Source organism: Myxine glutinosa, chromosome 10 (assembly GCF_964187855.1).
Source record: "Myxine glutinosa chromosome 10, kmMyxGlut1.1, whole genome shotgun sequence".
Lineage (NCBI taxonomy): Eukaryota > Metazoa > Chordata > Myxini > Myxiniformes > Myxinidae > Myxine > Myxine glutinosa.
Genome location: NC_136270.1, coordinates 22,698,116 through 22,714,679, shown reverse-complemented (window position 1 = coordinate 22,714,679; position 16,564 = coordinate 22,698,116). Strand labels below are relative to the sequence as shown.

The following is a 16,564-nucleotide window of genomic DNA, read 5'->3' as shown; positions in this document are numbered from 1 at the left end:
GGCACCTCCGAGACACAAAGGTGATCCCGGGGGAGTAGGCTGTTTCACAGCACCACTTGGTTGTCTGCGACATAAGGGTGAAAGGTGCGAGGAGAACTCGGCGGGTGAAGTACCAACCGAGAATGAAGGTGTGGAGGTTGAAAGAGGTGACAGTGAGGCAGGCATTAAAAGAGAGGCTGAGTATGGCAGAGGATGATGTGGTTGAGCTTGAAAGTGGTTGGATGTCAATGAAAGATAGTCTGTTGGGAGCCGTTGGTGAGGTTTGTGGATGGACAAAAGGACCACCGAGGCACTCAAACATGGTGGTGGGATGATGAAGTTGGAAAGAGGATTGAAGAGAAGAGGAAGAAGTTCAAGGAGTGGCAGAAGGTGAAGGGTACGGGAGCAGAAAAAGCAGAGCATGAAAGTTATAAGGCAGCCAAGAAGGATGCAGAGAAAGAGGTAGCAAAGGCGCAGGAGGCATGTAGGAAAATGTTCGGAGAACGCTTTGATTCGGAAGAGGGTGAGAGAGCGGTATTCGGGATTGCAAAGCAGATAGTGAAAGAGGTGTGGTGTGATGGGGGTGAGTTGCTTGAAGGATTAAGTGGGACAAATCGTTGTGGACCCAGATGGAAATAAACGAAGATGGAAAAGACATATGGAAATGCTGTTGAATGCAGAGAATGAATGGGATGGCAACATAGAGAGTAACCCAGTTTTAGGACCGGCAGAGAAGACAACTGAGAAGGAAGTTGAGGAAGCGATAAAAGCAATGAAGAGTGGAAAAGCGGGAGGGCCGACAGGAGTTGTGGGAGATATGTTGAAGGCAGCGGGAAGTTGGGGTGTAAAGAGAATGACAGAGATCTGTAATCTGGTGGTGAAAGAAGGCCGTATTCCAGTGGATTTGGAACTGAGTACCCTCGTCCCTCTATACAAGGGGAAAGGTGACCCTCTGGACTGTGGCTCATATCGAGCGATAAAGTTATTGGAGCATGGAATGAAGGTATTGGAAAGGGTGTTGGAGAAGAGAATAAGGAAGAAAGTGAAGATCAACAAAATGCAGTTTGGATTTATGCCAGGAAGAGGAACGACACACACTTTTTATTGTAAGGCAGTTGCAGGAGAAGTACATGGAGAAGAGGAAGAAGTTGTTTCTTGGGTTTGTTGATCTTGAGAAAGCATTTGATGGGGTTCCACACGAAGTAGTGACATGGGCATTGAGGAAGTTAGGAGTGGAGGAATGGTTGATCAGAGTAGTGATGGCAATGTACGAGAGAGCGTGCACAGCTGTAAGGACAAAGGACGGGAACAGTGGTGAGTTTGAGGTGAAGGTGGGAGTGCATCAGGGGCGTTACTAAGTCCACGACTATTTGTAGCTGTGATGGAGATAATGGCTCTGAATGTCAAGGAGGGTTTACCATGGGAGTTGTTGTATGCAGATAATCTGGTGTTGATTGCAGAGAGTATGGATGGACTGAAGGAGAAGATAAACAAGTGGAAGGAATGTTTGGAGACAAAGGGTCTGAAGGTGAATATTGGAAAAACGAAGGTGATGGCAAGTGGTAAAGCATGTGGTGAGGTGGAAAGGACCAGGAAGTGGTCCGGTGCTGTGTGTAGGAAGGGTGTCAGAGTGAACTCCATTCAATGTACAATGTTTTCTGAGTGGGTTCATCAAAAATGTAGTGGTCTAAGAGGGTCATTAACCAGTGTGGCAGCTACATTCGAGTGTAAGGTGTGCACAGAGGGAGCTACAGTGGTGGGAATGTTGAGTTGGATCTTGGAGACGGCGTGAAGCTGGAAGGTGTGAAAACATTTTGCTACCTAGGAGACATGCTGAATGGAGAACGTGGATCAGACTCGGCAACGGTTGCTCGAGTGAGATGTGTTTGGAAGAAGTTTCGGGAACTGAGTGGCGTGCTGATGAGGAGGGGAGTGTCATTGAAGCTGAAGGGAAAGGTGTATGCTGCATGTGTAAGAAGTGTTATGATTTATGGCAGCGAGACATGGGTAATGAACGTAGAGCAGCAACGAAGGCTGGAAAGGGTGGAAATGTGAATGGCTCGGTGGATGTGCGGAGTATCGTTGAGAGAGAGGAAGACAAATGATGAATTGCGAAAGATGATGGGAATAGAGCCTGTGATGGATGCTGTGAAGAGAAACAGGTTGAGATGGTTTGGTCATGTGTTGAGGAAGGATGAAAGTGACTGGTTGAGGAGAGTGATGGAAATGAATGTAGAAGGAAGTAGAGGACGGGAAAGACCGAAAAAGACTTGGCTAAAGATGGTGGAAGAAGAAATGCGGGCAAGGGGGTTAACAAGGAGAGATGTAGAAAATAGGGCAAAATGGAGAAGATTGTCATGGGGACCGCAAGGCTAACCCCTGCTCTACCAGGGAAAATGGCCTTAAAATGCCTGTTGTGTTTTTGTTATTGAAGTGTCTTCCCTGTGTATGATTCCTGATCCAGAAATAACCTGTCACCCTGGTACTTCGCTAGCTGGTCTATCCATCATTAAGGGTGCTGTCCTTCGGAGGGGATGTGTAGCCTTGTGGAAGATAAAGATCCCGTGATACCTTTTGAAACAGAGTAGATCATCATGTGGCAATAATAACTTTTCTTATTTTTATTTTCTTTGTTATAAGATCGAGTCTCATAAAGAGGGTGTTGACAGATGTATAAACAGGTAACACACTGACATTGCGGCAGTGGAGCCACCATTGGACCCAGTAAGGAGAAAGTGAGCAAATAGGAAAATAGGAGAGAGAAGGGGAGGGAGGAAAGCAAGACGATTGGGTTCGGTTACGTTAGGTATGGTTAATGGGTGTACAATAGATTGTGGATGGGGATAGAGGAAGATGTGAGGTGGTAGTGCACCACCTACTTGAAGCCATGGGGATATGAGTCAGATGGAACAGCATCAAAACGAAAAGATGCTGCACATCAACATTATTTTACTCCTATTTTCTTACATTTGTAGAACCAAGTCTGGACTTTGGCAGTTTAACCAGAGGGGGTTACTGGTAGAATGTGTGCATCCTGAAATTGATTGAGAGAGTGGGGGGGGGGGGGGGGGGGGGGAGAGAGAGAGAGACTTTTGAAGCTCTTCTATATATATATAAAAGAAAGTTTTTGTTTGTTTGTCTGCACAGGCTAATCTCCTGAACGGTGAAAGATAGGAAAAAAAAAACCTCTGGAACAAAAAATGTTGGGACGGGCCCCGGGAAGGTTATAGGCTAGGTGGCGAGGCCGGTCGAGGCCGCTTCGGCTGGGCTGGGCCCATTTCGCAATTAAAAGCTGAGCTGAATTATAGTAGTCGATCTTCTTCGTCCGCAAGTAAAAGCTGAATTATAGTAGTAAATTCATTCAAAAAGAACCCGGGCAACGCCGGGTGCTTTCGGCTAGTTTATTATAAAGGTAAGAAAACCACAAGTCATGCAAATAATAAAGTCACAACAATTCCAAACATGTGCAGCCGAACAACGACAATAAAAACACCAAACACTAAAATAAAAATTTTAGCAAACCATTATCAAGTTTACAAAACCCACCCTTTACACACCATTTTTCCACAAAGGTTTGTAAATCATCTTTCATTTGGCAAAAAGAAAATTCCAAGCGTAACCTTGCCATGACCAGAGCCTTAAACACAATTACCACATCACATAAAATATCAGCATTTGCCAGGAGCTTTGCTTTTCTTGTTTTGTAGATTGCTAATTTTCCAATAGAAATTAAGAAATGAACAAGTGCAGTCTCAGAGCATTTTTTGTAACTCAGTGGTGTTCCAAAAATAAAAACCCGTGTAGAAAAAGAAAAGTTCATACGATTAAAAAAAGTTGATAAAAAACCAAGAAGGGAGAGAGTCTTACACAATCTACGTAAGCATGGAAAAGGTCTTCAGAAATCATACAAAAGGGGCATTCCACTGAATTATCCTCATTAAAACGATGTAATAAAACATTGGAGGGCAACACCATATGGGCGAGTCTCCAAGCAATATCACCAGTTCTTTTAACAATCGGTGAAACATACATTGCAGACCATTGCGGATGGGAGGGAGACCCAGAAGGCAGTTTCTCTTTCCATCGAGCCCCAAAATAAACTAGCTGTAACGAGGGAAACCGGACTGAAATACACAAACGATACAGTCTCTTTTTATCCTTGCTGGAAAGTAGTGAGGAGGATAACAAGATAGATGTTGTGGCGCTATCAGCCGGCAGGCTAGAGCAAGTACAGATCTGTGGTGGTGTATGGTGGTCACCAATGTTGGTGGTTAATCTCAGGCCCAGGTGCCTAAACACACACAGGATTTCCTGTAGGACCTTGGCGACGCTCCTCAAAGATCTGATACCAGTTCTTACTTGAAGATGTCCTGCGGAGAACCAACTATTCCTGTTACAGTCACGAAGGTCCCGAGTCGTGCTCACTCCAGCACTCAAAAAACGTTGAACAAAAGCACGTGAGTGAGGAATAGCAGGAAAGAGGGCATTGTAGAAAAGGGGTTCCCGGAGGAACCTTTCACTGTTGTACGTCCGCATTTACTGAGTTACTGAAATGGGAGGAGAGACAGACAGAGACAGAGAAAGAGGGTTGGTGGTCTTACTCACCGCAGGCAGGTTGGTGGTCTTTCCGTCTTCGACCGACTCCTCTCCGGCCTTGCTCCCCCAGCTCTCTCTGGGCTCTGTCCCCCAAATATTCCTACAGGTCGCACAAGATCTGCCTGCAACCCTCTTATGGTTAAACTGCCAAAATCAAGACTCTCTGCTCACCTTCACTCCTTCATTCCTCTTTTCTCCCACCTCTGGAACAAACTCCGTCACTCTCTTCAATCCCACTCCTCCCTCCAGGTCTTTGAAACAGCTGTTCACCACCATCTCTTGTCTTCCCCCATCCAAAACCTTGCTCTTTTCTACCCCCGCTAATTTCACCCCAAATCCCCTTTTTTGAAATACCAACTTCTTTCCTGGAAGTCCTTGGTGTCCTTGTGTTTTATACTTCTCCCACCCCCCCCCTCCCCCTTCCCACGCCTCCTCCCCCCAAGCCCTCTCCCTCCCACACATCTCCCGATGTCCCTGCTCTCAAATGTTGTGTTTGTGTGCTTTCCCTTCTCTCCCCATCTTGTCTACCGCTCCCTCTTTTTATATATTTTGTTTGTGTTTGATTTTTATTTTTTTTGGTGATAAATGTTAGCTCTTTCACGAGACTCAATTCTGTATACAAAAAAAATATATTTTAAAAAAAAAAAGAGAAAGAGCAAGAAAGCAGAGGGCGCTCGACCAGAAGAGAGGCTGTGATAAAGAGACGCCACTAACCTGTTTGTGCAATGTGAGAGTAATGGGCCTTGTGCTTTGGCCTCTATATGGGGGATTCCAATAATGTTGAGACCTTTAGATTCTTCAAACTTCAAGAGAGACAAGAGTGATGCTGAAGTGTCAGCACATAGTGAGAGCAGTATATTCAGGTACAGACAATGACTTCATGTCGGTTATGAATGGTTGTGAATTTTTCAAGAAATGACTTGGAATGAAGGAGGATGCACATGTGTGGTGATATGGGAATAGTTTCGTGGTGAGAGAGACTCATTCACAATGGTCCTCTTGGGCTTCTTCGTTCATTGCTACATGTCGTGGTGAGGGAGCTTCGTTCATTATAACGAGCTGTGTAGGTTTTGAACTGATTGATTTTTCTGGTAAGCATTTACTTGAGGTAAGATGAATAACCACGACTTTAAGGTATTGAGGAGAGTGGCGAGAGTGGGACATAAGGAAGAGGTGGGAGAGGGGGAGGGATGAGTGCCTTAGGGGTGGTGGAGAGGAGTTGAGTGTGGAGGGAGAGGGGTGGGAAAGGGAGGAAGAATGAGTGGTGTGTGTGTGTGTGTGTGTGTGTGTGTGTGTGTGTGTGTGTGTGTGTGTGTGTGTGTGTGTGTGAGAAGGAGCGCGCACAAGGTTCGTAAAGTAGGTAGGGCAGTAGGTCCAGGTGGGCAGCCCAGACAGCGCTGCTGATTGGTGACCTGAATGTCCCAAATCTATCTGGATGACACTAGCTCAGCCAGTTGGGCAGCAGTTCAGAAACGAGGTCAGCCTAGGTAGTTTGAAAGTGAGCTCATTCGGGGGGAGGGGGAGAGGGTTGAGGTGGTGGAGATGCTGCAGATAATGAGGTTAGAATTGTTGTGTGTGCAGGAGACCAGATGGAAAGGAGACAGGGCGAGGAGGTTGGTAGGAGGATACAAGATGTTGCATGGAGTGGGGATGGAAGGAGTAATGGTTTGGGAATAAGATTATTGGAAAGAGATCAGCAAGCTGGTGGTCAGAGTGGAAAGATGGGAGGGTCGGATAGTTATGCCATGGGTGGTGATACAGAGGCGAATTGTGTGTGTTGTTTCGGTTTATGGGCCACAAATGGGAAGGACTGGGGCGGAGAAGAAAGTTTTCAGGGATGCACTGGAGAGAATGATGGGAATTGTTGAGATGGAGCTGATGCTGTGCATTGCCAGGGATTTTAACAAGCATGTGGGAGTAGCGAAGCCGGGTGAAGAGGAATGTGGTGGTAAATTTGGTTGGTGGACGAAGAATAGAGAGGGACATGAGCTGGTGGAGCTTGTGGCAAGGAATGGGAACACCATAGCTGGTTCATTCTTCCAAACGCGGGAGAGCCACAAGATTAACTTAAGGAGTGGACAGCATAGAACATAATTTGATTTGGTGGTGGTAAGGCAGCAACAGCTGTGGAGGGTTAAGGATTGCAAGGCACTGGTGGGAGAGCATGTTATCACCCAGCATAATCCTGTGGTGTTTGTAATGAGGAGGAAGAAAAGGAGGGAGGTTAAGAGCAGGGGTCAGAAGGTTATTAGGTGGGGGAAGTGTAGGGAAAATGTCATCGTAGAGTACCAGGTGGTCCACAAGTGTTGTTTGCAAGGACGTCAGGAAAAGGTGCATTGTCAAGGGATAGAAAGCAGGTATGGTGGACAGAGGAAGTGGTGAAGGCAGTTTGTGAAAAGAAGCAAATAGGAGCAAGAAGAGCTGTGGATAAGGTGAGCAATGCTATGAAAGAGGAGGTTTACAACAAGTTGGAAGGTGATGGTGGGAGGATGATGATCTATAAATTGGCTTATGATAGGGATGAGGACACCAAGGACATAAAAGGGGGAGGTGGTGATTCAGGATGGTGGTGGGATGATAGTGACCAAGAGGGGCGCACCATTGAAGGTGAGGGAAGGATATGTCAAAGAGCTCTTGAAGGTAGGAGTGAGATTGAATAGAACGTGGAAGTTGGTTGCACCGATGAGAAAAAAAAGAAAAAAGGAATGAATGAGTGGAGGTGTGCAGTGATTCTGGCTTTTGGGCGAAGGGGGTTGCGGGGTTGCTGGTGTGCCATGTGCACCCTGCGGAAACCTGTGGGGTGGGAGGAGGGAAGGGGAAGACCAAAGCATGGAAAGAGCAGAGGGTGCAAAACCAGAAAGGAGGGCAGTAGAAGAGACTCCGCTTCATCGTGGGAGATATTGCAATGATCTTGAAGGCCTTGGATAGGAGTTCAGGCATGTCAGGGAAGGAAGGACGTTGCACGCCAGAGGATGCCCAGTTGGTGACTGTCTTTGAAAGTCAATTTTGAAATTTGAAGGCCAAAATGTGATTTGCCCAAGAAAGATCCTGGCTGATTAATGATACCAAAGAGTCTGAGTGACTGAACTTCCTCAGCAGGATTGTTAAGAAAGTCGATGGAAGGGATTGCCAGACAATCCTTTTGGAGAAAATGTGAGTAAGAGTGATTTGTCAGGATTGAACAAATCCATTATTTATTTGTTTAAATACCAATTCTTAAGGAGTGGTTATGCCTCGATAAGAAGTTACATCCTTGTTTTTTTACATGTAAATGGCATTGTAAATTTGTATTCACTTGGAGCTCTGCTCCACAAACAGTTGCATTTCAGTTCTCTTTGAGTTTTGATATGATGGTTATTCAGTGCAGTTATCAGGTGTTACTTTATCAAAGTCTTTCTTTTACCAAACCATATTTAGGGGACACACATTATTCCTCTGCTTCACTCTGTGCATCGAGATGCCAAAGAGTGGGCCACTCCATACGACTTCAACCCGTCACACTTCCTGGATGAGAATGGAGGCTTTGTAAAACGTGATGCTTTTATGGCCTTCTCAGCAGGTAATTCGACATATACAAGAATTTTGCTCACATTTCCTCCACAATTGTAACATCTACCAAACTAATTTGACAAAAGAATGGTGATAATAATTGTTTTTATTGCATTGTTGTTTATTGTACATGGAGCATCATAATACGCGTTTTCCCCTTTATGTATTATCTATCTTCTATCTTCTATCTATCTATCTTCTATATACTGCATATAAAATAAAGTTTTTGTTTGTTTGTTTGTCTGCACGCGCTAATCTCCTGAACGGTGAAAGATAAGAGGAAACCTCTAAAACCAAAAATGTCAGGACGGGCCTTTGGGAAGGTTATAGGCTAGGTGGCGAGGCCGGTCGAGGCCCACCTCGGCCGGGCTGGGCCCATTTCACAATTAAAAGCTGAGCTGAATTATAGTAGTCAATCTTCTACGGCCGTGGGTAAAAGCTGAATTATAGCAGTAAATTCATTCAAAAAGAACCCGGGCAACACCGGGTGCTTTCGGCTAGTATATATATATATACATACACACACTAGCAGAAGTACCCGACATTGCCGGGCGGGGGAGGGGAGGGGAACGGGGGGAGAGCGAGCCCCTTGGTAAATAAAGCGAGCGATTTTTTTTTTTCATATCGTTCATAGCGTCGTAGCGTTCATAGCGATTTTTTTTTCATAGCGTTTCAGAGCGTCATAGCGATTTTTTTTTTCATAGCGTCATAGCGTTCATAGCGTCATAGCGTCATCACGTGATCGCTCTGAGCGAATCAGCGCCCACCTGCTCTGATTACGTTGATTCCGTGCGCTGAAATGCGCTGAGGTAAATATGAATAAAAATATGGATCGTCAAATATTTTGAGTTCGGCCATGTTCGTCCCAGGCTCAATGGCCATGTCTATGCCAAATATCAAGCACGTAAGCCTCTCCGTTTAGGAGTCTATCGGTAACATCACACACACACACACACACACACACACACACACACAAACTGTGTTTTATATATATATATATATATGTACAGTATATATATATATATATATATATATATATATATATATATATATATATATATATATATATATATATATACATATACATTTTATATATATACATTTTATATATATACATTTTATATATATACATTTTATATATATACATTTTATATATATACATTTTATATATATACATTTTATATATATACATTTTATATATATACATTTTATATATATACATTTTATATATATACATTTTATATATATACATTTTATATATATACATTTTATATATATATATATATATATATATATATACAGTGGGACCTCTAAATCCGAATTTAATTCGTTCCAGCGGCAGTTCGGATTGGGAAAAGTTCGGAATTAGAAACTATTTTCCTCATTAGAAATAATGGAAAGTGAATTAATCCGTTCCTGGACCCCAAAAATCCATTATCAAGACACTTAACTGCAAATACACATGATTCAAGGTAAAATAAGATGAGTAAATGCCCGAAATATCAAATAATAATAATAATAAAAACAAGAAATAAATGTACTAACATGAAAATAACTGCATTTACCTTAGTGGAGAGTTCTGATGGTGCATGTGGAGGCTGGAGAGGAGGAAGGAGGGAGAGGGTTTTATTGCTTGGAAGGTGAGGCACCTTCCAAGCTAACATCAGATGACTGTGCTTCTGGTGTTTGCTCTGTTTGTCTCTTAACACCACTTGTAGAGGGTTGGGGCTCACTAGGCTTGCTTTCTTTAGAGAACCACCTCTCCAAAGTTTCCTGGTGTTGGCGACTTTTCTTAATTTTTCTGAAGTGGTCAATCACATTGTCACCGAACAAGTTAATTCTCCTGTTAACCACTGCTTTATTAGGGTGCCACCTTTCAACAATGGCCTGTGTTTTAGACCAATGGAAGCACAGTTCTTTAATTTCAGCACTGGAAATGTTACCACTAGCTCCCTCTTCCTCCTCTGAATAAATTTCCACTGCCACTTCTTCTTGCTGCATCTTGTGGAGGTGCTGAAGTTCTTCTGTGGTGAGTTCCTTGTTGTGATCCTCCACTAACTCCTCCACATCCTCTTCACTCACCTCCAAGCCCATGGACTGACCCAATGCTACAATAGCAGGCACAATAGGTTCTTCAAAGCCTTCAAAATCTCGACGTTCGCGGTGGGAAATATGAACGACGCTAACGCTATGTTGGCGGTTCGGTTATAGAAATACATTCGGAATTAGGGACAAAATTTTCTCGAATTTACGGTTCGGAATTAGAGTAGTTCGAGATGAGGGGCGTTCGGAATTAGGGGTCACTACTGTATATATATTGTTACAGACGTGGCTTGGATGTTATTTACCGAGCGGTTTTATGGTATGACCACGTCTGCACAAGTTACCCGATTGTGCCCGAACGTTGACTAATCGCGCTATGCTAGACCAATGAAGGAAAAAGAAGACACACGGCTGGAATTAATACGACACGACACCAGGGATACGGTTCTCAAAGGTTGTTATTACAATAATGCGGAAGGTTTAGATTACAGGGACAAGAGGGAAACATAGGAAGGTGGGCACTTAAACACACTTATATTAACCCCAACGGACGACAGATAAACGGGACAAGGCTCACTCACACGGGGTTTGATGGCAAAGAAAGCGGGTAGCGATCGCTCCAGGTGCACCTGGGCTCAGGGCAGGATCACGTACGGTCCAGTTTAAGAGATGCGGTGGAGGTATTGCAGCGCTCGAGGGGTGGCGACTTCTCTCTCCAGGCTGAGGGCGCATCTCACGTCACATCCGGCGCGGGGCCGCGTATATCCGGCGGGGAGTGACACGCCCTCGGCTCGTTAGCTCCGCCTCGTGGAATCGGCACGTTGCTTCTCATTGGGTACGTGCGGGGGGGTTACTGGCTCCGCCCCTGACGAGGAGCTGACAAGGAGCCCCTTCGTGGTAACCCCGTGGAGCGCATGGTCTGGAGCTAATCGAGCCGGTGTGAGGACGCATCCTCCCCCGCTCCGCCGCCATCTCCTCTGTTGTTGTTGTAATTGTTGGGGAAGAAGATGGAAGGAGGTATGGGAAAGGTCCTAAACTCACTACTGATGCCATATAATCACATTCTGGTGCAACGAAGAGTCATAATTAATGGAAACGAGGCCTTAACTGACATAGATTAAGAATAACTAGGAAGATGTCCGAAAGTTGTCTACGTGTGGTGCGGTGGACCTGGGCACGACATTTAATGGGGGAATAAGGGGAAGGTCGGCTCTACTGATTGTTATTTACATGCAATGGGACTAGGGAATGGGGGATCGGGGAAAGTTGGGGAGTATTGGAGAAAATAGGGGAATATTTACAAGCGGATATGGAGGCCAAATTCCATATTCGCAACATTGCACCCTTCTCTACCCTCGGGGCGTCCCGACCCGATAAATTTTTACCTACTTTAGTGTGGCACGCAATGTAGTTCCCTCTACTATTAACTCTACCCTGAGTGCGACAGTTTTACAGATATTCACAAATGAGTAAATATGTCCCCCTGCGACGTTGCACCCTTCTCCTCACAGAAACACACCCACAGGATAACCGAATCCGGAAAGAATTCTCAAACTAAACATACAGCCGGTAGGGAGCATTATTTACAAGACTACGCTGCTATTTACACTACGATCCAGGACCTGTCTTTGGAGGAACACATGCAGATGTTATGCATAGAGAGAGCGCGCTTGCCAACATCGATACACCAACCCACGAGTGCTCTGTGGCCGACGGCCTTTAATAACGTGCAGAGCACCCTTTCCCAGCATCAAAAGCACCACCCCACCACCAATCGGTGCAGTCACCATTGTTCATTGGAATAAAAATAAATTCGACAACCCCTAACCCTGCAGGTGTCTCTTGCTCTTCTTGTGGTGCACTTGGTGGTAACTAAAAGTGGTTCACCTGTATGGCATAGGTGCCACGTTGACCCATAGGTCCATCCCCGGGTGGTGCTTGGCCGCAAACGAACTGCGGTCCATTGTGGGTGGCCACAAACATTGCGGTCCATATGGTGTATCGATCCCGGCAGCAAACAGCGAAAGTGCAGGCCCACAACTGCGCAGCCAGCACCTCTCTCTCCTCTCTCTCTACCCCAAAGCCAGATCCTCGGAGGTGGGAGACAAAAGAAGAAACAAGTGAGTAAGGTGGTAAGGGCGCAAAAGTGCACGCAATATAAGGTAATGCACACTGGGGGCACATGGGAACCAGGTGAGACAGGTACGTTCCTATCGTACGCCCCCCCCCACCAGGTAACCTACATGGCCCCTCCCTTACCCCTTACTGTATCCACACAACACAACACTACCCATAAACATCTACTTTACAAATCAACAAACATCCCTACTGTCTTCCCCGTTCCTCCCATAAACCAAATTCGTCTTCTCTCCCTCCTAACCAATCAAATTTGCCATTTTCAACTCTCATCAAAATTTGCCATCTCCAACTGCACATCAAAATTTGCCATCACCAATTCATCATCAGTCCCTCCTAAGGAGGGAGAGATGGAATCACCCCAATGTCTCATCCACGTCGTGATGCGTCTCACAAATCCACAGCAATCTCATTTCCTGCACACAGAACAAAGAAAACACAGGTGTGGAGTCATCATCATCACCACAGGTAAGTGGCTGCGTATGGTGCGACAGGTTCTTCAATCCTAACTATTTCCTAAATGACTTTAACAACTTTACACTACCCGGGGTCTTTCTCCGGCCAAACCATTGGCCCTCTTACTCTATGGGTTCTAAAAACCAATTCCCATTGGCCAACCTGTGGTGCTTTTCAATTTGGGGTCTCACTCCCCCGATTCATCTCCCGGTGCCCTCGCACAATTTCTGGGCTGCGGCGTGTACCTCTCCCAGTGGGTCTACCCACCTGCACACCTCCACCACTGCAGTTGCCTCCGAGCTTACCTGCTCCTTACCCTAACCTAACTACCTGGGGAAGGCCCTCTGGCTCTCTCCCCACTCCGTGCCCTCTCTGGCACTGGGCTGCCCGATCCACACCCGGGATCCTCAGGCACCCACTCACAACTACCGGCTCCCAGAGCCCACCTGCGGCCTCACCTGGCCGACATCCTCACAGTGGTGGAGTGCCCAACCAACTACACACACTAACAGGCTACACGCCCAGCCATTTCCACAACACTAATGCACCCATTCACAACACCATTCTGCAACCGCACCACAAATGCCAATATCCAACCACAATTTACCTGTACCCTCTACCTAACACTTACACTACCCGCCCCGGGTACTCGTGAAAGGGGTCCACTCTTCCCCCATCCACACCTTCGCACCATGCACACCACTCCGTACCACTCACTCCAACTCTCTCCACACACCTGTACCTGCACACCTGTGCTCTCACACCTGGTGCCACCTGCACCCTTCTCTCCCCAAGCGCATTCGCGCTGATCCACAACACTCCCTACTCATACACGGCTCCACACACCTGTCCAGTTGCACACCTGTGCAATCACACCTGTTCACTTCTCACAAACACGGCATCATCTCAGCTAACTACTCCCTTCTGAAACTTGCGCTTCCCAGTCGTCCCTTTAAACTATTACGCTCCCACGTCATTATCATCCACACTAATCTACCTGCGTCCCTACTACAGGTATCAGTCACTAACTAACCTTAACGTTACCTAAGGTCATCTTCTCTAGATCCCTACACACAATATCCTAACCCACCCGGGCTAGTTTTCACTGCCATACACCCCATAAGCTATTGCTCCTTTGCCCCACATGGGAAGGATGGTGGATTTGCCATCCCACCACATCGGGGGTCTCTCACTACCAATTTCGCTCGTCCAAATCCAACAAATTAAAAATTTGCCAATCATCTGCCAATCACTGTACCATTACCAATCATCACTCTGCCAATCCTTTGCCAATCATCAAATTTTGTTTTTCTCTAATTTTGGGTCAAAAACACTAACCTCATCACCCAGTCTACTCACTACTGCCTCTCGGTGCGCCAATTCCTGTCCAAAGCCCGGCTTCGTAAAGCCAAGCAATGGATGCTGGTTGTTTTGTGCCAGCGGCTGGATGCGTCCGGCACTCGGTGCAGGGACGGGGGCTTACCCGGGCCGAGATCCCACGCATCACCTCGGCGTGGAGCCATCCAATGTCCCGATCTCGACCTGCCGGAATTCCTCAACAAAAAGTGGTCGCCATGACGACTCTTTCTATCGGGCCGCCCGCTCCGCCTAGTGGAGCACGGACGTTCAAAGCGAGGCCCAGCACGGATCGCGCACGGCGGTCCTTTTGAACCCGCCGTGGCTCGGATCCCCGCTGGTTCTCGCGGCACGCGAAACCCGGCACGCACCGAGGGCCCGCTTCGGCTAAAAGTCGACCTAACCTTTAACCCGGTCACCGTCGATGCTTCACCTGCTTGCTTACACCCCGCAGCCCGTTCCTTGCTCACACCTCCAGCCGTTTCCATGCTCCTTGTACCGTTCCTTACACACCCAGGCACACCCATTCCACTCACAGCCTTGGTCACACACCTGACCACCGAACACTTTGGCACACATCCGTTGGTAGCACACCACACCAACACACCTCTTCGCGCCCCCTCCTCTGTCACCTCCTCTGTGACAATCACAGGTGTGCCCTCATTCGCACACCCATCCACGTGCCTCACCACCAACTCCAGCGTGCATTCCCACTCACGCTCTACCATTCCAGGTGTGCATCCTTCCATCTCAGGTGTACATCCTCGCTCACCTGTCACAACCAACTCACGCTCCTTGTCACTCTCACTACTCTCACTACTCTCACCTCCACTCGTGACAACGCACTCACCCTTACTCTTGACAGCACACTCTTTTCCCATGCACCTGTCCGTCACACACCTTTCTCGCGCACACTCTCTCGTTACACCCTCTGTAACACTCACCACAGGTGGACACTCTTCCTTACTTCTGACAGCGCACTCTTTCCTCATGCACCTGTCCGTCACACACCTTTCTCGCGCACACTCTCCCGTCACACCCTCTGTAACACTCACCACACCACGCTTCCATGTGCCCCCTCGCACACGCGCTACGACCGACTCACTCTCGCCAGCACCCTCACTCCTTGGCACGCACTTTTTCCTCACACACCCCAGAGTCGGACTTTCTCGCACACCTCCTTTTTCGCACACCAGCCCTGTCGCACACTTCACCAACGGCCTTTCACGAACACCCGGATCCAAACCAATCCCCAAGCTTCTTAAATCCCCTGGCGCATCATACGCACGACCATATTGGTCACCACTTACACCGGGTCCTCTTCCTCTTCGCTTCTCCTCCATCACCTGCGAATCCCTCATCCGGTTAATGAGCACATCATCACGATCCAAACACAGACTTTGGACCAATTCTTTTATCTCCTCTTTTATCTCTTTCTTATCCCCTCTCCGTCGCTTCTTAATTTCGCTCATCCCTTCTTCCACTTCTTCTAATTTGTGCTTCACCTCTTTTATTCCCCGGTACGTCTCCTCAAGCTCGTCCTCCAAGGCTACCTTGACCGTTTCCATGTGCGTCCTCACCTGCCGGTCCTTCGTCTCCATAACCTCTATCACCTCGTCCAGCCTCGTTGTCAGTCCCTCACGTACCATCTGACATTCCCTCTTTGTCGCTATCAAGTCGTTTTTTATGTCGTTTTGTGTCGCTTTTAATCCTCCTAATACCGCAGTGTTCCTTTGAACCTGCTCCTTTACTTCTTTTTGTCCCTCCGTCAGCTGTTCCACCTCCTGCGTCAGGACCTCTATGCCCCCTTGTAACTTTACAGTCCCCTTTCTCACCTCCTTCTCCATGTGCTCCCTACAGTGCCTCACCTCCTCGCGCACTCCTCCGACCTCCTCACTCACTCCTCTTCTGATCTGCTCTCCCATCACTTGCATCTCCTGCCCAGATGCCACCCTCATCTGCTCCATTTCCTCCCTGTGAGCATCCAGTTTGGTTTCTACCCCCATTCTGACCCCCTCTATCTGCTGCTCCATTTGTTTAACTTCCCTTTCCGCTTGGTCCCTCATGTCCCTCAATTTGCCTTCCATACTGTTTTCTAACCCCTCTAACCCATTTTTCACTCCCTCTATTTGATTCTCTTGAGCGGCCATTCTGTTTTCTACCCCCGTTAACCCATGTTTCACTCCCTCTATCTGATTCTCTTGAGCGGCCATTCTGTTTTCTACCCCCGTTAACCCATTCTTTACTTCTTTTATCCCGTTGTCTAACCCCTCAAATTTCTTTTCTAATCCCTCACCGGTACCCCTCATTTGGCCCTCCAATCGCTCACCCTGAGCATCCATCCGGTTCCCCATTACCCCCATTTGGTCCTCCAATCGCTCACCCAATCGCTCATTATTAGCCCTCGTTTCCTCCCTCATTTTCTCGCTATTCTGGGCCATAAGGGCCT

The 16,564-nt window shown here is 47.0% G+C and overlaps 1 protein-coding gene across 2 annotated transcripts in view; it reads left to right on the top strand.

The window, feature by feature from the left end:
• LOC137434354 (cytochrome P450 2F3) overlaps window positions 1-16,564 on the top strand; it is an 89,305-nt gene that overhangs the window by 52,265 nt on the left and 20,476 nt on the right. For both annotated transcript variants that reach the window (XM_068127265.2, XM_078785436.1), the window contains exon 9: window positions 7,993-8,134. In XM_068127265.2, coding sequence (XP_067983366.2) covers window positions 7,993-8,134 — 142 coding nt within the window. The remainder of the gene's footprint in view (window positions 1-7,992; window positions 8,135-16,564) is intronic.